The sequence below is a fragment of the Halichoerus grypus genome, chromosome 11 (genome assembly GCF_964656455.1).
Source record: "Halichoerus grypus chromosome 11, mHalGry1.hap1.1, whole genome shotgun sequence".
Taxonomy (NCBI): Eukaryota; Metazoa; Chordata; class Mammalia; order Carnivora; family Phocidae; genus Halichoerus; species Halichoerus grypus.
In genome coordinates this window covers 94,957,622-94,979,062 of record NC_135722.1, presented here as the reverse complement: position 1 = coordinate 94,979,062, position 21,441 = coordinate 94,957,622, and the positions used below count along the sequence as shown (strand labels likewise).

The following is a 21,441-nucleotide window of genomic DNA, read 5'->3' as shown; positions in this document are numbered from 1 at the left end:
GAACACACATTGCAGACCTTGGCCTTAGTCACACTGAGGAGCATTTGGTGGCTCTCCTCCCCATCTCCCTACGCCCCACCCACCCTGCTCTGGGAACAGGTGTTTGAGCAGCCCTTCCCCGGCCTGGACCACTTCCTATAGTTTATTCTCATGCTGCCATCTATAGGTGCTCATGCATTATCACAAGCTGAGCCGGGCCTCTGACTTTCCTGTCTGGTTCCAATCAGAGCTGTTAAGAGGGGCGCTGAGTCAGCCTCTGGGTTCTTTTCAGGCGATTTCTCTTTCAGGTGCATGCTCCCACATGTCTTGCTTTCCCCAGTGGGGGTGAGAACAAATTCAGAGGGGAGGCAGAGTATGAGGGCTGGCATTGGAGAAGCTCTGAGCTGCTTGGGGGTAGGGAGGGTGCAGGGGAGAGGGGGCTGGGGAGAGGACCTTCTAGGGAGGGAAGTCATGAGACCGTCCATTCTCAACCATCCTGTAGGTGAACACCTTCCAGGCTGTCCTGGTGTCCGATGGATCCTATACATTCACGCTCTTCAATTATTATGAAATCAACTGGACCACTGGGACGGCGAGTGGCGGCGACCCCCTGACAGGCCTTGGGGGAGTGATGGCACAGGTAGGTGGCTCTCCATTTCATCTCCATCATGTTTCCAAAGCACTGCTCTCTGCTTATGTTGCTCAGCCTCCTGGAGGGAATCCTCCCAAGCTTCTCTAGCTCTTAACTAGAGAAATGTGTCTGATTTTGCAGGTGGAGCAAGAGGCTAATCTTGCCCATCTTTGATATCTTCATCGGGGTGTGGCATGAATGAGGCAAGCCTTTCTTACCTGGAATGGTGGCCCCGGGGACTCCAGGAGAAGGGGTCTCCTGATTTCAGTGTGCCAGATGCTGCAAATAAGGTGCTGGGGCCAGTTAACCAACAAGGGTGGTGTTTGTGTTCAGGTCTCGTCTTCCTTTTGTGCTCTAGGCAGGATTTAATGGTGGAAACCTCACCAATTTCTTCAGCCTCCCAGGGTCAAGAACCCCTGATATCGTGAATATCCAAGAGACCACGAACGTCAACGTTCCAGGCCGCTGGGCATTTAAAGTTGATGGGAAGGAAATTGACCCAGCCAATGGCTGCACCTCCAGAGGTAAAGGATTTTCCTCTTCTCCATGGCAAAGTGGGGTTTGCTTAGTGTAGATTGACAGGCAGGCTTTTAAGCCACGGGGGCGGGCTCATTCCCGATGCCTTCCTCTTTTGACATCTCTCAGCTGGGTGATGGAGATCAAGGTAATTTTAGCATGCACATTCATCACATCAGGAGCTGAAACCCTGCATTTGCTCCACGGTGGTTTCTGTAGTCTCCGAAATAACTCCAACGTGGACATGGCTCTCGAGTGATTGCTCAGCCAGAGGGACAGAAGGGAGCCCTCCTGTTTAACATTATTTTTGTTGTTATTGTTGTTGCCACTTCTCCCCTCGCCTTTCCATTTTTCTTCCCCTCTTTACTCCTGCCCTGCCATCTGCACTTTGTAGATCTGCAGGAGTGGGTGAGCTTGGAGCGTTGCCAAGTCTCCACAAGAGCAAATCAGCACTTCCTAGTATGATTAGAAAGCAAGGGGAGAGAATGTCATCCTCTTTAGGGTGGCTTCTCCTCAACTCCTCTCTGTAGCAGCAAAACAGGCAGGAATTGGGGGACAATCAAAGCTGTGTCAGGTCTGTGTGATCAAGAGGTAGTAAGAGCCTCCCTCAGTTTTCTTTACATTGACATCCAAAGTTTGGGGCCTTCTCTGAACTATCAAAACCTCTTTGCATGTGCAAAACAGCCCAGGACTCTCCCAAGAACATCCTGGCTTAGAGGCTCCTGCTGCTCACGTGTCGGAAAGTGTTCAGGAAACCGTGTTTCTGTTGGTATTTCTGGAGTGGAGGCTACAGCAACTAGAAGTAGGAAATCATCCATCTAGCTCTCTGTCCATCTACCCAACCGTCTACTCATCTATCCATTTAGCCAGCCAGCCATTGCTTCTTTCCAAAGAACATTTGAAAGCTCCAAAAAGGTGCTGGCCACTCCACTAGGTGTTGGAGATGAAGGTGCTCTGACTCCCACAACATGGCTGGTAGAGAAGACAGCCACGGGAACAAGGATGACACAATATAGGACATACTGTGATGGGTGCATTGGGAGGGGGCTGCAGAAGCACAGAGGAAGACCCTGGAGACAATGTTTGCAGATATTTAAGAAAGTTTTGGGTTGGGATGCAGATTTTAGGTGATCTCTTGTCCCCTCCGATAGAAAGCATGGTCTGGGGACCCACGTGTCTTAGCAGCTCTGGGAGGCCTCAGGTTTCTCTTTTGACTCAGCTTTAGTCAGTGTAATATAAAGAAAAACCACATTCCCCGGGCCTGAAATGCCCACGCTCTTGGCCCCATTCGCTGCATTGCGGTCAGGCTTACCAAACCTCTGGACTTTTGCTCTAATGAAAGGTCATCTGTACAGATGTCCCTGCCTGGGCATCCTTGTCTCTGTGGACTCTGTGAAGTCCTCCATGTTCCGAATAGCAAATAAATGTTTTGGAGCTGGGTGGGAAAGAACCTAGCTCTAAAGCTCATCCGTCTTTCAGAGATGGTGCCCTCCTCCCTTACAAAGTGCAAGACAGCTTCCCTTAAGGTCTGCAAGAGATACCAAACCAATACCACATTATCTCTCTCCCCTTTATGGCCTGGACTAGGGATCTACCCAGCACCTCCGCCCCTGTGTCCAGGCCTCACGGAGCTGCCTGGCCACGGTCATGCAACCTAAGTGCCCGGTGACAGCCTCTCGCCCGAGTCCTGGGAATGAAATGCCGTGATAATGGAAAACATTGGCTTGCAGAGCTGTAGAGCTGGTCAGATGCCAGCCACAGATGAAGTCTCCACCTTGACTTCATTCTTTCCCCCCCTGAGTTATGGGTTTGGGTTTCACATACAGGACAAATTCAATATCTTTCTACAGACTGCTGTGTATTTTTATGCGCCACTGTACATATATCAATCTAATGAGAATTGGGTTTGGCCTGGGTGATAGCTGGGGGAAATTTGCATCGAGCTGGTTTATTATATCATCATTTTGCAAACAAAATTATCTCAGTGAGTCTACCTTTTGGTCCGAACCTCCTCTGTTCAAAGGCGTTTTCCTCTCATTTATTGGAAGCCTGAAAAAACAGAGGCTGGAAACCATACTTAGTGGAGGCTGTTCAAATGCATGCAGCCTGGACCAGTGCCAAAGAGCACTGAGCTTCAGCGCCCGCCTTCAGGGCTGATGCATATGACCTGCTGGGAACGTGAATAAATCTATTATCCCATATTTGGGCTCTATTCTCAACAGGTATGAAACATCATCGTTGCTGTTACACAGACACCGAATGGACTGTTCCCGAGGCAGCCATGCCTTCTGCTTGGGTTAATCTTGCAGCCCATGCTCTTCACTAAGTATTCAGTTTTGTAGCAGAATGTGAGACATCTTTCCAAACTACAGTTTCAAGCTACCATGAACTCCTGGCATATGACATTATTTACGTTTCTTAATGCTGTGTCTTTGATATGTCCCTTTTCAGGTATCGATTTACAAATGCTTCTCCCTCTCTCCACATGTGCCCGCTTGTGAGAGTCTCGCTGTTCCCCATGGGACAGGGACGAGCAAATAGCACTGCCCACATTTTACAGGTTGGAAACCTGAGGCAGATGGAAGCAAGCCAGTAGGCTTGGAAGCTGATTGCAGAGCTATGACCACTTTCCAGGTCTCTTGGCTCTGACACCCAACCAAGGACAAGATCACAGGTCCCAGCCCAGACATGCTTCTATTTCCATTGAGGGCTGATATTAACAACTGGCAAAGTTTGAAGTTTTCGGTGGGGGGAAATCATTTATTTAGGGAAATGGTTTTAAAGACTGATTGTCTACCAAATACATAGTAGTAAATAATTTCAAATCAGCACACCCCTCCCCACCCCCATTCCATTCTCCTCCTGACCTGGATTCTGTCGAGAAGTTCTGCCCCGTGGATAAAGACACAGAAGTACTAGATTTGGACAAGGCCTGGGGTGAGAGAGAAGACAACTTGTATAATGCAGGTTCTGCCTAAGCAGTGTCTGCAGGATTTACGAGCCCTTGAAGTCAGAGTTCAGCCCTTTTCAGAATCCTCCCGGGGAGCCTGGGACTTAAACTTGTGTGGCTGACTCCTGATTCATGCTTATTGATCTCTTCTGGTACATACAGGGCCCCCAACAAATGTTTGCTGAGTGAATGGGTGAGTGAACGAGTCAACAAATTAGCACATGAAGCAACTGTGTTGCTAAGTTACCAGGGTAAACTGGGTCTGTTTCTGGAATACCCTTCCTCTTATTCCTGAAGGGAAGGATATGACCCCTGTGGGTCGTAGCCTTTGCCATGGACTAAGGCGACATGTCCTTCCTTGAACGAGCATGTGGTCACCAGCCGTGGAGATAATGATGCCACGAGGTAGACTGGATGCCCACGGCCTCAGTCTGGGACCTGGCTTCACCCCTGAGTGGCTGAGTGCTCTGAAGCCTCAGTTCCCTTTTCTGTCAAGCGAGGTCGATAACACCTGCCAAAGAGGGTTCTTGTGTGGATTACATGGTATGAGGCAGGGAAAGCCTCAGCCCCATGCCTGGCACAGAGGGTAAGTGCTCAGTTTGTTGGCTTTAATGTCATTCTTCCCCAGGACAGTTCCTTCGGAGAGGGGAGGTGTTTTGGGATGACCTGAACTGTACCAACAAGTGTCGCTGCCTGGATTTCAATAATGAGATCTACTGCCAGGAGGCCTCCTGCAGCCCCTACGAAGTGTGCGAACCCAAAGGCAAATTCTTCTACTGCAACCCCGTGGAGACCAGCACATGTGTGGTGTTCGGGGAGCCACACTACCACACTTTTGATGGCTTCCTCTTCCACTTCCAAGGCTCCTGTGCCTACCTGTTGGCCCGACAGTGTTTGCAGACTTCCAGCCTCCCCTTCTTCAGCGTGGAGGCCAAGAACGAACACCGCGGGGGCTCAGCTGTCTCCTGGGTGAAGGAGCTCTCCGTGGAGGTCAATGGCTACAAGATTCTCATCCCCAAAGGAAGCTTCGGAAAAGTCAAGGTGAGACCCTCTCTATCCCTCCTGGAAAGATGGAGAAGCTGGAGATTCTTCAGCCTGGGGAAGACTTTCTCAGATCTGCTCGTTCTGCTGTGTGATGTTTATACCGAAGAGATGCATGGCTCTTCTTTCCTTGCAAATATCTTGTAAAACTTTTTAACGAGGCTAAATTTTATTTGTACAAGAGCCAACCTAAGCTCTCTCCTTGATATGCCTATCTGCTCTATAATTTAAAGTACATTTACATTCCTAGTTACCTCATAAACATGGGTATACACAGACACACATGCACACACACACACACACTCTCACACATAGACACACACATGTCCAAGCTCAGAAGTAACTGGGAAGAGAGGTAAGCTCAGTGTCTCATGGACCTGGCTTGCAATAGTGGTAGCCACAGGGTCATGCCTAGGAGATGGTGCAAACACAGAGTACACACTAATAACTCAGTACAGCCTGTCATTAACAATCCTCACCCATCCCCCATCCTGTTTGCCCAAGAGCTGCTTCTTCCTTGTTAGAGAAAGCTCCAAATTGATCGGTGTTTCCAAAGGCACATGCAGGCACCGCGAGTGGGCTTGGTGAACTCTTTAGTGAGGCAGGGGCGGGGGAGGTTCGGTGAAAGCTTTGTCCAAACACCCTCTCACGGGATCCCCACTCTTGCCTGGAAGAAGAGCGAAGAAAGTGGCTCTCTGCTGGTCTGTTTAGCATATGCAAATGATTCCTGTCACTGTCCACCTGGATTTCAAGCAGGGGCATCCATAAAGGAGGGAGAGCAAAAAGCCGCTAGCAACTACTCAATTTGTGGAGGCCCCAATTTTCATAATCTTCATGCCAACCTTGTTGCAACCATGTATTTATTCCAGCGATAATAACCGAGACCACGCGGGGTTGATGGCTTCAACCCCGTGCAGTCCTTATCCCCATGCATGGAGGTCATTATGGGGATTACAAACCAGAACCGAAGCCAATGCAGGGATTTCTTTTTTTAAAAATGGGTTGTAGTTTTAATTAACACAGCATGTCCAACAAAAGGCAGGACCAAAGAACCAATTCCACTTTTCCCAGCTCTGCCCGTCGTAGGGCTGTACCGCTTATCATGGTCATAATTAGAAAAGTGAGCTTTTACTGTGGCTGCAATCCCAGTTTGCCTGTTATTTAGTTAGTCTCTCTGGAGGCAGCTCTGCATATCAAATCAAGGTAAGACTTTGGGTACAGAAGTGTGGAGTTTCTCCCTTTTAAATTTCTATCATGCTGTTGAGCTCGATACTTATCCTTGTAGAGGATTTCAAGCTAGAAAAACGTTCTCCCGCATTCCCCTGCTCGCCTGAATTCTGGGGATGATGTGTACAATATCTGTAGGTGAGGAAGAAAGCTTTATGCTTTATTTCTATTTTCCATTTTGATTAAAATTCTTTTTCACTCACAGTCAGCCTCTTTTTTCAGAAGGAAAGGGACACTGTCATCTCTTTCAGGCCCAGCAGCTCTGCTAATTTTGTGTGGCTCTTCTCTGTCGTCCAAGCATAGGGCATGGATTCCTCAATTTTCTGTAGCGATAGGGAGATGTGGATGTGAATGTAAATGTTTCAGAAAGAAAAGGTTATGTGACTGCAACTGAGAACTAACAATGGCTTCCTTTTCCTCTTGCCAAATGGCTTCCAAGTGTCTCTGGATACACCTGCTCTGCTGGGAGGGTGGCTGTGTGGCCGGCGGAGCCCCCACCCAGGGTGAAGTGGGGACAGGCAGGGAGAGGGATGGGAAGCAAGAAGGAAATGTCTGTGAGGCAGCTGACTTCTGCAGACATGCTTGGCCTGGCCGGGAATGGCCAGCAAGATCTGTTCTTGCAAAGTACGGATCACCTTTCTCCATATGCTGGGGACTGGTTTCTGTCTATGGATTTCCCCTCTTTGGATTGTTCTCAAATAACAAAACAAGCAGTTTAGGATTGTATATGCTAATGGGGGCTACAGCCAGCCAGCTAAAATCCGTATATAATAGATGTCTCCTTCTAGCTAATACTGCTCAGTTTTCCTATTTCTCCCCAAAATAAACCCAAGTAGTTTAGGGTGCTGCAGTGAAAAGACCATCGAGGCCTAATAGCAGGTAGTGATGAAGAACTCAGACCCTGGGGTCAGATCTGCTTGGCATCTGTGCCGCCCCTGTCGGCTGAGTGTGCTTTGAGCTTCATTTTCTTCATCTGTAAAATGGGGTAATAGTGTCTAGGAGGCAGGGATCTAGGGCTATATTTGGGCTTGGCTACCTCTAGCCATCACTGGGACCGAGGCAGCAGAGAGCAGTAGCTTTGGAACCCAGCTGCTGAGATTCAGGCCCTGTCACCTACCAGTCTTCAAGCCTTGAACCTTAATTTTCACATCTGCAAAAGGGGAAGATGCTAAGGTCCTTCTAAGTTTGTCACGAGGATGAAAAGGAACAGCCACATGTGTGATACCTAGTACAAAGCCTGGCACACAGTACATGGCGCTTCCCACATTGCCGTCACCACCAAAATCCCTTTGAGTTCTGAGAGCTTAGGCTTCTACAATTCTCCTTTTCTCTCCTAATCTCCCCCCTACCCACATCCTGTCAAAGAGGAAATGACTTGAATACGGGGAGAAGAAGAGAGGCGAAGAGGTGAGGTTCATCTCCTGCTGGCTAGTCGAGAGTTGAGACGTGGGACTGGAGGAACGAAATAAGAAATCACCCAGGACCACCTCCTCTGAGCACTGTGGGGGACAAACACAGTGACTCTAATCTGTGGTTTAAACTGAGACACGTTTCGTGTGGGAGTGAACGGGAGTGCAATGAACACATACCAGGAAGGAAGGTAAAAACTGGGCCAGGTGGTGCCTGTGGTCACCCTAGGGCTTAAGTCAGTCTAGATCCGACGCAGAGAAACCGGGTGGGGGAGGGGACCGTTGGAATATCCAGAGACGGTCCACCCCATGGCTCCTATTTCGAGACACGGAAGACTGCCCTTTGTTAGCAGAAGCTTGAGTGAGAGTGGAGGAGGGCGCTTGGCAACAGGCATATTTGGAACTTACAATTATACCAACCTTGAGGAAGACTTCATTTCCATCTCAGCATGGACAGCACGTAAAAGTCACCCAGTGCTCTTGCAAGACGACCTTCCTCATAGTATGGCTTTTCCCGCCTGTGTGGGCTAACCTGCTACCTAGAAGACAAGGATGGATCAATCAATCCCCAGGTTTTTCTTTCTACTTGTAGCTCTCTGTAGGGTGGCTTATTTCCCAAGCCTACTTTTTTGTCCCCTCCCCCATTTAGTCCTACTAATCTCTAGAGACAGGCAATTGCGCATGGCATCTACCACAGTAAATTTTGGAGTGATGTTTGGACAGGCTACTGCCTCACTTCCTAGAAAACTCAGAGAGTAGCACAATGGAGGCCATGAAGACCCTTGTCCTTCCTGGGTGCCTGAAATCAGTATGGATTCAGTGCACTTACAGGCTGTCCCACCGAGGACTGAGCTGGGCTAACCATCCCATCCCAGACACAGATGTGATATCTATGGGTGCTAGGCATGGCAAAGTGTAAAAAAAGAAGAAAGTGAGCTCTCTCTGCTGGAGGCTTCCCAAGCCATCTACTCACATGACCCACACACATGGGACTCACTCTCAACTGTTTCCTCCACTTCTTTCTCCCCACTGCAAAAAACCCACATGTCCTGCCGAGTGGACTCCATGAGCTCGTCCCACCCTCGAATGTCAGTACATAGCTTAGGCCCTCATGCTCCATTCCCCTGGACTTTGGCATCCGCTCCCTGTCTGTTTTCTCTGCTTCTCATCTTTACATGCTGGTCAGAGTGGGCTTTCTGACATGCAAATCTGACTCTGTCATTCCCTTACTTAAAACATTTTGGGGGCCTTGTCTGCAGAATAGAAATCCAAGTTGTTCTGTTTTTGTTTTTGTGGAGTTTGTTTTGTTTTAAAACATGGTTTAAAGGGCCCTCCAAGGTCTATTCCCAACACGGAGGCCAGAGGAATTCTTTTAAAATGGAAGTCAGATCATGTCAGTCTTTTGCTCTGGACACCCTCTTGGCTCCCCATCTTGCTCAGAGTCAAGGCCAAAGTCCTTTCAATGGCCGACAAAGGTCTCCCTGTTCTGGCTGCTCTTATCTCTCTGGCATAACCTACCACCGCCCTCTCCTTGCTGTCTCTGCTCCAGCCATGCCAGCCCTTGAGGTCCCAGGAGCACCCAGGCACACTCCACCTTAGGGCTTGGCTGTCACCTCCGTGGCATCCACTCTCACCCAGGATAACAGCATGGCTTGCTTCCTTATCTCAAACATCCCCTTCTCTGACCATCCTCTTTCAAGTTAAAAACCCTCTTTCCTAGCACTTCCCTAGCATCTATTTTATTTATTTTGTTTGTTTGTCGTTGGTCTCCTCAACCAAAATATACATTCTGTGGGGCAGAGATTTGTGTCAGTTTCATTCATTGCTAATCCCCAACTCTCTGAACGGTGCTTGACACACAGAAAGGCCTGAATCGCCATTTATTGAATGAATGGACCATGGACCTTGCCCATGTCTCTAGCTTCATCTCCGGCCACCCCTCCCCCCCTGCCATCCAGTAACACCCTGATGAATGTCCCCATGCTCACGCAGCTGTTTCTAAACCCCTGCCTTTATTCTCTTGTCCTGGAATTCCCTGCCCCCACCCTTCCTTTGGCCACTTCTCTTCATCTTTAAAGACCCAGGGCAAGCTTAACTGCCTCCAAAAAGTCTTGTAGGACTCCCTGAGGCTGGATATAGGATTCATTTACTGTTCTCCCATTGCATGATCCATTAATGCATATTTAAAACAGTATAAATACCTATTTGTGTCTCTCTTCCTCAGTAGACTGAGACCTCCATGAGGGGCAGGACAACTATATTCTTTGTTCTTTATTTTTCAGCACCTCACATAATGCTTGGTACCCAGTAGGCATTTAAATTTGTTGGTTGTTGGGAATGATTACATGACATAGCCCTGGCATCAGGAGGTAACAGAGTGAAACACTCAGAGAATAATACCAGGGCAGCTTCCAAGCTAAAGTGTGGGGACCAGTTTATGGTACACATTTCAGCTGGGTGGAAGGGTCAGGGAGGGCTCTAGGCAGTGACTAGGTCATGGGAAATATGTGACTTCAGCTGAGACTTAAAGGAATGAATTTAGAGGAAAGGAAAGACAGGCTAACTAGTCTTTCGTGAAAAGCTTTGAAGCTAGCCCTAGAGCCAGCCAGGAAGGGTTGACAGCCACCTGGTCCCCGGAGGAGTCTCGAGTGGTAGTGGCCATGCATGTCTTCCTCCGTAGCCTGCACTGTGCTCAGCTGGTCCACGCCACCCTGCTTCTGTGGGCTCCCCCAGGCCTCGGGCTTCATGGAAGGCAAGCTTACTGGAGCCCCAGCAGTTTGTGTGTGTGTGTGGGGGGGGCATTGTCTCCGGAGCAGTGACTTGCTTTGCTTCCCTTTCCTGACCTCAGCCGGACCCATTGCCCTGGCACCTGCTCACCTGCCTTTTACCATTACTGTTGTTGGCAGGTTAATGACCTAGTGACTTCCTTGCCGGTCACGTTAGACTTGGGGGCGGTGAAAATCTACCAGAGTGGCATGTCTACTGCCGTGGAAACAGATTTTGGGCTCTTAGTGACGTTTGACGGCCAGCACTACGCCTCCATTTCCATCCCAGGCTCCTATATAAACTCCACGTGTGGCCTCTGTGGGAACTACAATAAAAACCCCCTGGACGACTTCCTCCGCCCGGACGGCAGGCCGGCCATGTCCGTCCTGGACCTCGGAGAGAGCTGGCGGGTCTACCACGCCGACTGGAAGTGTGATACGGGCTGTGTGGACAACTGCACCATGTGTGACGCGGCCACCGAAGCGCTCCTCTTTGGCCCCGACTACTGTGGCTTCCTCAACAGGACAGACGGCCCCCTGTGGGAGTGCGGCACTGTCGTGGACCCCACGGCCTTTGTGCACAGCTGTGTGTACGACCTGTGCAGTGTGAGGGACAACGGGACGCTCCTCTGTCAGGCCATCCAAGCCTACGCGCTCGTGTGCCAAGCCCTGGGCATTCCGATCGGAGACTGGCGAGTCCAGACGGGGTGTGGTAAGCTGGCATCCTGCCCAAATGGAAGGCTGCGCCGGTGCAAGGAGGCCGGGGAGGGGGTTTCTGGGCTCCATCAAAAATCTCCTTGTTGAGACCAATTGCCCAAGAGTGAGGGTGAGCTGAATATAGCCAGACATTAGGAACGGTCAATGCCCACCCACCCAATACCATAGTCAGAAAACGAGAAGCCATTGATGAGCTTCAGTGGTCTAGAAACACGGAACATGTGGCAGGAAATGCTTGGCCACAGGAAGGTCTGGTCCCAGGGATGGCTATTCCAGACTTAGGCAAGATGGTGGGGTTTTCAGAGGTGGAGGCGGTGATCTTTGTGGCCATTGAATAAACACAGTTGCTGCTCTGAGTAATCAAAAGCAGCTTTGGGGGAAATAACTCACCTCCCAAACGGAACCAACAGCATTTGTCCCGTGGCTCTTTCTTCTCCACCTTCCATCCCTCTAGATTCTGTGTCTCTGGCTCTGTAGCCTTCCTCTGACCCACTGGTGTTGGGGAAAGGGCTGCGGCAGGGAGCAAAGAACATCAGGAAAGAAAGCCCTTTATCTGAAATGCTAAGTGGTTAGGAAAAGCCCCAACAGTGTGGGGAAATTCAGTTTCTTTTGAATTACCTTTTACATTAAACATTTTTACCATTTAGTTGTCTTGTTTTCTCTTTCTATCCCACTTAAACTCTCTTATCCTGTTTATATAAATTTTTAAAATAAGCAAACAAAATAACAGCTTCTTGGAATTCTGTGGGTCTTTTTTTTTTCCTGGCCCTTGGTTTTCTCCACAAGAGTACCCAGAACATTATATCCATGCATTTTAGATTCCTATGCAGATAAGAAGGTTTCAAAGTTTCTTTCAGTTCCAAGGCTAAAGGGAGATTTTTTTTCCTATCAGTATAGGTTGGATTCAAAAATCATCATGTATCAGATTCAGTTCTTTGAGAATTGATGAAACCATGAAGAGACTGTTTTCTTGTTGCTTGGTTGTGTGATTGACCAACCTCTATTATGCCTGGAACATCCAAATCCTGACTCAATTTGAGATTGAAGATGGCTTTTTTGGTATAATCTAAGATCCTTGTATAATCTAAGAGCATCCACTTTGCCTAATTAAATCACTTGTAATAGCTACTTTTTCCCCTGGTGGTACTATTTTCCTATCTTTCACATTCCCCACCCCTCTCTCATGTTAGTGGGAGGAATTCTAGTAGATTCAGACAGCTAGTTTACCAGTCCCTTGAGCCCCTGACTCTTGGATTCAACCAGACTCAAACATTTATGTAGACTCAGATGTTCTTAAAATAAGAACCAGAGGCTTCTGAGGCAAGAAGGGCCTTGAGGAGGCATTTAGTTCCAACCCAGTCTCCTGGAGGAACAGGCACACACATTCTTTTCAGATAACCAAGGTTCTGTCTTATTTTTAAGATCCCAGAGTATTCATTTTCACAGTCTTCTTTCGTCACTTAGGTATTTCGAGCACCTCCCTGTTAGAAATTTCACGTTTTCAAGTGGCTCCTCCCACGGTTACATTTTTCATTTGTCCAGCAAGTTGGATTTATTTCCTTCTAAGAGTGGGCCATGCTGTTTAAGATCAGATCAACTTATATGTCCATCAATCGAAGATCTTAAAGCATCTTGCTGGTTGTAGATCATCCAATAATAAATCAGTGTTGAACAATCTGTCTAGTTAGGATAGCAACCTGAAGTTTAATTCGGCCAGGATGATCAAATGAGAGTCAAGTTCACAATCGCGTTTCCCAGTGGCTATCACAAAGCAGTGGAGCTTGTTTGTACAGATACCACCTCAAGTCTCTTCCGTGATGAGTGGCCGCTGGGCCCTCATTCTAGGAGCTAAGCGGGTCCAGAAGGAGCGCCCTTCCTGCGGTTCCCTGTGAGTGCTGGATCCCTGTGGTTAGCACCTGGGGCACTCACCTGTTGTCCCGCTCTCTCCTCTCCCCCACGTCAGTGTCCATGGTGCAGTGCCCGAGCTTCAGCCACTACTCCGTGTGCACCAGCAGCTGCCCGGACACCTGCGCTGACCTGACGGCCTCCCAGAGCTGCACCACGCCGTGCACGGAGGGCTGCGAGTGTAACGAGGGCTTTGTGCTCAGCACCAGCCAGTGCGTCCCACTGCACAAGTGTGGCTGTGACTTCGATGGCCACTACTACACCATGGGGGAGTTCTTCTGGGCCACGGCCAACTGCACGGTGCAGTGCCTTTGTGAGGAGGGTGGGGACGTCTACTGCTTCAACAAGACCTGCCGCGGCGGGGAGGTGTGTGCCGTGGAGGACGGCTACCAGGGCTGCTTTCCCAAGCGCGAGACCGTGTGCCTGCTCAGCCAGAACCAGGTGTTGCACACCTTCGATGGCGCCGCCTACGCCTTCCCCACCGAGTTCTCCTACACCCTCCTCAAGACCTGCCCCGAGCGGCCCGACTACCTGGAAATCGACATCAACAAGAAGAAGCCCGACGCGGGGCCCGCGTGGCTGCGAGGACTTCGCATCCTAGTGGCCGACCAGGAGGTCAAGATAGGAGGAGTCGGGGCTTCGGAAGTCAAGGTAAGACTCCTGATGCCCTTGCGGCTTTTCTGATGAGTCTCGCCAAGTGAAGGAGCCGTAGTCTTCAGGCGTGCCCTTCTGCCTCTGACCACGAGCGGATTCCAGGAAGGCAATGACTCCGAAGTGGGGGCATTTCCGAACGTTCAGCACCAAATCAGTCTCTCAGGGGGGTGAAACGGAGTGAGGCTGGAATCCCACAAATTAGGGATAGCTGTAGTAGAACTGGCTTTCTCTGTAACAGCCGATGCTTACCGGACACTTACTATGTGCCACGCACTATTCTAAGCAGGATCACACCTAATCTGATGAGGGGTATGTTTTCATCCTCATTTACATTTTACCTATGAGAAAACTGAGGCACAGAGAGGTTACATAACTTCCTCAGAGACACACAGCCATAAAGTGGCATTTGAGCCCAGGCAGGCTGGCTTCAAAGTCTGTGCTCTTTACCCTGTACTATACTGACTCGTCTACCTATAGATGGGAACCCATGTGGGGTAATGCAGACGGTACCCGCAGGGGCACCTCCTGCCCTTCTGACCTGGTCTAAAATATTCATCATTGGGCATCCAGATCATTCGTTCTAGAAGGATCATTAGGAATCATCTAGTGCCACTATTTGTTTGTGCGTGAAGATCCCAAAGGGCTCAGTGAGGGATGGGGGACCTCACAGCTAAGTGGTGATGGAGCTGGCATGACGGGAGGGCAGATCTCCCCACTCCCAGCCCAACACGTATTTGGTAATATCACAGGAAGTCAAATTTAGAAAACAGAAGTCAATGCAGTCCTGTGCTAGGAGATCAGAAAACACATGTCCAAGGACTGAAGAGGCCGTTTTCATTCCCATCGACACACTGGCAGAGATTAATTTATTCAAAGAATAGTAAAAGGTAGAGATAGGTGGGTGGACAACTAGATAATTAGATAGAAACTCTATGCTCCCAAGGGGCTGGGGCACAGGAACAGTCAAACTTGAAGGAAAGGAAGAAGCCAGAAATGTGGGGAAGGAAGGGTGCCATCAGTGAAAAGGAGCTGTCATGCAGAAGGAAGAAGCCACATATATGTCAAGACAACTTCTGCTCACATTTCACTCTTTTTTTGGGCTACCTTAGGGTCTTATGTATACGCAAATAAACAGCAAGTGTGTTGAATCAGAGGAGCCGAGAAAGAAAGAAACAAGAGATGCCCATGCAGAAACAGTTTGTGTATGTCTGTGTGGTTCCCATAGCGTGCCAGCTTCTTGACATTTCTCAAAGGGAGAGTCACGGGGCAGAACCGTGTCTTTATTTCAGAACCTAGGAAATTGTGGGTACACTGTGTGCATCTGGAATTGATGATAGTGATTTGGTTTTTCAGCTGAATGGTCAGGAAGTGGAATTACCTTTTTTCCATCCTTCGGGGAAGCTGGAAATCTATCGAAACAAAAACAGCACGACGGTAGAGTCCAGGGGTGTTGTGACCATCCAATACTTGGACATTGGTCTGCTGTACATCCGGCTCTCCACCGTTTATTTCAATTGCACGGGCGGGCTGTGTGGCTTCTTTAATGCAAACGTCAGCGATGAGTTCTGTCTCCCCAATGGCAAGTGCACGGACAACCTGGCGGTGTTCCTGGAAAGCTGGACAACCTTTGAGGAGATCTGCAACGGGGAGTGTGGGGACCTGCTGAAGGCTTGCAACAATGACTCGGAGCTGCTCAAATTTTATCGGAGCCGCTCCAGGTGTGGCATCATCAATGACCCCTCCAACAGCTCCTTCCTTGAGTGCCACGGGGTGGTCAATGTCACCGCCTACTACCGCACCTGCCTCTTCCGCCTGTGCCAGAGCGGGGGTAATGAGTCGGAACTCTGTGACTCCGTGGCACGGTATGCAAGCGCTTGCAAGAACGCCGATGTGGAGGTGGGCCCCTGGCGGACCTATGACTTCTGCCGTAAGTCGGGGCTCCGTGATGTGGGAGGCCACCTGGGAGAGGCAGGAGTTGAGCTTAAGGACAGTCCGATGCTTGTGTGTACCTTCCTCGTCTGGTGTGTCCTTTGGAAGGCCCCTCACCCCAAACCCGACTGGTTCTCACCTTTATTTCTGTTTCTGCTTACACGGTGTCTCTTCATCGTGGAGGGATTAGCCATCCTATTGACTCTTGGTTTTAGCTAGTGGAGGATATGCGTCATATCAAAGACTAGAAGTCTCTGTGATGGCTCCATCAGGGCCTTCTTTCTTGGCAAAGAACGGCTCCATTCTTTCCATAGAAGGTGATCAGTCAGAGCGCCTTTCACGGAGTAGAGATTAGCGCTGCTCCCTGGGGCAAGCCTAACAATGGCTATGAAGAGAGTCCCACGTTGCTTTTTTTTCATTTTGTCCCCCAAGTATCTGACCCCTCTCAGCAGGGCGGTAGCAGTACTAGTAGTAATTAGAATACTTGCTGAGAAGCCCTGACATATAACACCCGGGGCAATGGGGGAGGCCAGGGGGAGGAGTGAGGTAGAAGGGGCGGGAGGCATGGCCGAGAGGGCAGGACCCATGCCCGGAGCAAGGACTGCCCCACCTGGGCTTCAGCACCCATCCCTTTCCCACCAAAAAATCAGCCCCAAACCCAAACCAATGCTACCATTAGGATTCCATCCTCTGCATCTGTTCATCTCTCTTGACTAATCTCCTGCTCTCTAGTTTATTTCTCAAAACTTTTTATTTTGAAATAATTGCAAAGTTATAGAAACATTGCATGAGTGTCTGTGTACCCATTACCCAGATTAACCCACAGTTAACATTTTGCCCCATTTGTTTTATCATTGTCTCTCGCACTCTCTCTCTGCATTTGAAAGTAAGTTACATACATCATACCCCTTTGCCCCTAAATACTTCAGTGTGTATTTCCTTAGAATAATGACACTCATTTACAGAGCCACAGTATCGTTACTGACCTTAGGAAATTTAACACTGATACAATCATTTAATATCCACATTTCAATTTTGTCAATTGACTCATGATGTCTTTTATGGCTTTCCCCCTTCAATACAGATCTAGTCTAAGACCCCATGTTGTGTTTAGAGCTCTCATGTCTCTTTAGTCTCCTTTAATCTGGAATAATTCCTTAGCTTTCTTCTCTTTTATTGTCATTTTTAAAGAATACAGCCTCCCACCTTTTAAAATAGAATGGCCTTCCATTTGGGTTTGACATTTCCTCGTGATTAAGTTCTGCTGTGCGTTCCTCTCAGACTCCTGCGTAGGTGACATCTGTTTTCCTCATGGTATCAAGTCACATGCAGTGCATGCTCTGTCTAACCTCTCAGTGGAGATGGGCACAGTGGTCCCCTGGTCAGGTGTTGTCAAATGTCTCCATTCTGTGGTCACATTGTTTTTGTTCTCTTACAACTAATCAGCTACAGGTGGGGAGATACTTTAAGACAATGCAAGTATCTTGCAGAGAAAGTGTGAGAGAGGATGATAAAGCAAATGGGGCAAAATGCTAACTGTAAGCTAATATCAAAATCCCCCTCCTCTATTTAGTGCCCATTGATGATCTTTGCTTGTATCAGTGTTTTTAGCATGATGATTACAAGCTAATGGTTTCCAGCTCCAGTACTCTGTTCACTTATTTACCAAAGTATAGATGTCATTCTACTATAAGCAAGAGGCTTGCCTTCTCGTCTGTGTGTCTGCCTGTCATCCATCCATCCATCCAATCATCCATTTACACATCCACCCAACCATCTTACTCAATCATCTTTTTATTGAAGTATAATTAACATTTGGTGTTATATGAGTTTCAGGTGTACAATATGATTCAACAATTCTATATACTTCTCAGTGCTCATCACTGTAAGTATACTTCTAATCCCCTTTGTCTATTTCACCCCTCCTCCCATCCCCTTCTGACAACCACCTGTTTGTTCTCTGTATTCAAGAGTCTGTTTTTTTCTTTGTTTCTTTTTTTCTTCATTTGTTCATCTGGTTTTTTCTCTTAAATTCTACATAGGAGTGAAATCATACGGTGTTTGTCTTTCTCTGACTGACTTATTTTTCTTAACATAATACACTCTAGCTCCATCTCCATCATTGCAAATGGCAAGATTTCATTCTTTCTTGATGGCTGAGTAATATTCTATTGTATGTATATATACCACATCTTCTTTATCCATTCGGCTATGGATGGACACATGACAACCTGTGTCTGTCTATCTTATCAATATGGACACACACATTCATAGTTTTTCAATTATTTTTATTTCATATTATATTTGTTCATGATTTTGGTGTTAAAATTATTCCGGATTTGGCCTGCGGGAGCCCTTCGAGCTTCCTCTTATGTCCTTTGGGCATGCCTTGGTCACTTTCTTACTTTTTGGTTTAACAAGATGCTCCACGTTCATCCTGTAATCTTCCCTGCCCCAGACTAGAATCAGCCATTGCTCCAAAAAGCCCTAATTTCCCCCGGTGGGGACTTTTCCTAGAAACCAAGATCTGGGTGAGGCTTATCCATTGCTACGGGGGTATTCTTGCTTTGCCACTAAGCCCTTTCAACAGAAACATCTTAGAGCTAAGAACTAGCACACACACACACACACACACACACACATTACACACATACATACAGGCTTGTCTTTTTACATCTCTGGTTTCTGAGCTTTGGGAGCCCAAGGAGCATGTGGATGGTTTGGTGGCTCTCATCTCAGAAAAGGCAGTGATATTCTTGGTGACCCTTAACCTCACTGGGGAGGGATGAATAGCAGACGCTGTGAATCCTGAAGCTGGAATTCTGGGAGCATTCATATGTCACCTACAAGGAGAAAAGCTTCAAGGTCTCTCCTGACCACCACATCTAGTGGGACCTTGTAATACGTTCCCCAAACCTTCTTTGTAATCTGCCTCCACATCCTCTCTGGTCCTCTCTGCAGCTTATCTACTATGATCTCTGTCCTTCTCCTGCTCTCAGCTTTCTGGTTGCAGCTCATTCACGGTTCAGGGTTACTGAGCCTGACCCCTACCAAATCCATTTTTGTTGCCCTGCCACGTCACCATGTCTGCTGTCCTTTCGGACCATGACTTCCATCCAACAGGCAGTGTTTCTGGATTGCTTTTGCTGTGCGCGGAGCATACTTTGGTCGCATCGGCGGTGCGAAGCACAGTGGAATGGGGATGATTCCCTCTTTTCCTGGGTGTGATGGTTGCTGAGAATAGCTTCTCACCACCCCTCCTCTGCAGAGCTGGGGGAAGTTCTTTTCACTGCCTTTTTTAGAGAGAGAGAGACATGTGGACAAAAGCAGCCAAGGGTCTGGCAAGAAGGACCGGAGCGTGCATGTTTGATCAAGGAAGACTCGGGTACTAAGGGGTTAATCTGGTCGGGTTCTTGCAGGCTGGGGAATGGGCTGAAGACCAGCTGCAAATCAGGAACACAATCTTCTCTGGGCCTAGTGAGAGACAGACAATCACTGATGCTGTGTTCCGAGATTTTGAACCAGCCCTCATGTTGGCAGAGCCAGGCTGCCCAATTAAATAATTTCACAGAGGCATTTCAGAGGCCAGAGGAAGTTTTATTACTTCACGTCTGTATGTTCCAGACTTTCAGACAAATTCAGACAACACAATAAGTCATCAAGTGAGAGCCATTTAAATAAGTCATGTTATTTGCTATCACCATAAACCTGCAGTCGATGTTATAAAATTCATAATTTAGAGACAAATGTGAAAATCCCTCTATACGGACATATTTAATCAGGGCTGAACTAGCCTTCAACTCCAAAGCCATATGGTATTGTAGTCAACGGGAGTGGAGATAGTCCTTTAGCCCAGAGGAAAAAAGATTGGCTCTCAGTACATAGTGCAGAACTGGTGAGTTGGTACTTGTGGGCAGAGTTATTATTATCGTGCAATTTATTTCTCTGTAGTGTCCTCTCTGTCCTTGGGTTGTAAAACACTATTAAGGAGTGAGAGTATGCACAAAAGCTAAAGAAAGTTTTAAAGAATTGGCTCTTTTGTCCCGGGGGATAGTGGGGACATTCGCAGATCTCTAGACTACCCAGACTTCTAGGTAGATTTCTTCTGGCTCCTGGATTCATCCATGCCTTGCCCAGGTCAAATTTTGGCAGGCTGATATAATAAAGAGAAATGGGAAGATGACCTGGAACTCCATGGTGAGCAACACGGGCTGTTACCATATTATGTGCTATCCTTTGTGACTCAGAGACTCGATCTATCAAGGAAGGCTTCTGGGCAGAAGTGCAATATGAAGTGAATCTTTTTTATTATTATTATTATGTTATGTTAATCACTATACATTACATCATTAGTTTTTGGTGTAGTGTTCCATGATTCATCGTTTGCGTATAACACCCAGTGCTCCATGCAGAACGTGCCCTCTTTAATACCCATCACCAGGCTAACCCATCCCCCCACTCCCCTCCCCTCTAGAACCCTCAGTTTGTTTCTCAGAGTCCATAGTCTCTCATGGTTCGTCTCCCCCTCCGATTTCCCCCCCTTCATTCTTCCCTTCCTGCTAGCTTCTTCTTCTTCTTCTTTTTTTTTTTTTTAACATATAATGTATTATTTGTTTCAGAGGTACAGGTCTGTGATTCATCAGTCTTACACAATTCACAGAGCTCACCATAGCACATACCCTCCCCAATGTCTATCACCCAGCCACCCCATCCCTCCCACCCCCCACTACCCCAGCAACCCTCAGTTTGTTTCCTGAGATTAAGAATTCCTCATATTAGTGAGATCATATGATACATGTCTTTCTCTGATTGACTTATTTTGCTTAGCATAATACCCTCTAGTTCCATCCACGTCATTGCAAATGGCAAGATTTCGGGGTTTTTTGATGGGTGCATAATATTCCATTGTATATATGTACCACATCTTCTTTATCCATTCATCTGTCGATGGACATCTTGGCTCTTTCCACAGTTTGGCTATTGTGGACATTGCTGCTATAAACATTGGGGTGCACATACCCCTTCGGATCCCTACATTTGTATCTTTGGGGTAAATACCCAGTAGTGCAAGTGAAGTGATCTTGACAGATGTGTAGGATTTGGCTTTGTGAGGCCCATCTGGCATGGGAAAGAATGTGAGCAAAGAAGGTGGGAGGGACCAGGGGCAGAAGGCGGTGAGGAGGTAGAAAAGGCCCAAGGGCACCAGGAGCCAAGAAATGAAAGACAAAGAGAAAGGCAATTTGTAGAGTAAAAATGCCTTCATAAAGTATATCCTACTAGAAGAAGTGTGAACAGGGGAAAGGTTTTCTATTTATTGAGACTCTACTGTAGACTTAATATATTAGGTCATTAATTCTCAGAACAACTGTGCTAGATAAGTATCATCTTTATTTAATTAAAGAAGAAATCGAGCTCAGAGGTGGTATCCACAGGTCTCTATGGACCCAAAGCACTGGTTCTTTCTGGGATACTCTCCCTCCAGAGTCCTTGAGTCAGGGGACTTAGCATTGGGAGATCCAGATTGGGATCTCTCTGGTACTTACGGGCTGGATTAGGTTAAGTCACTGAACTTGAGTTTCTCATCTGTAAGACAGAGATGAGAAGACTTTGCTTACCTCCCAGGCTGTTGAGTAAAGTTACGCCAAACTGTCTACAAGGATGCCTGGCATGTAGCAGGTGCTCACGGAGGCTCATAGTCTTGGGATCTTCTACACAGAA

General features: G+C 47.8%; 1 protein-coding gene across 1 annotated transcript in view; it reads left to right on the top strand.

The window, feature by feature from the left end:
• TECTA (tectorin alpha) overlaps window positions 1-21,441 on the top strand; it is a 68,242-nt gene that overhangs the window by 9,906 nt on the left and 36,895 nt on the right. Inside the window, exons 4-9 of the mRNA XM_078058848.1 lie at window positions 482-619; window positions 969-1,134; window positions 4,705-5,117; window positions 10,660-11,230; window positions 13,199-13,791; window positions 15,148-15,721. Coding sequence (XP_077914974.1) covers window positions 482-619; window positions 969-1,134; window positions 4,705-5,117; window positions 10,660-11,230; window positions 13,199-13,791; window positions 15,148-15,721 — 2,455 coding nt within the window. The remainder of the gene's footprint in view (window positions 1-481; window positions 620-968; window positions 1,135-4,704; window positions 5,118-10,659; window positions 11,231-13,198; window positions 13,792-15,147; window positions 15,722-21,441) is intronic.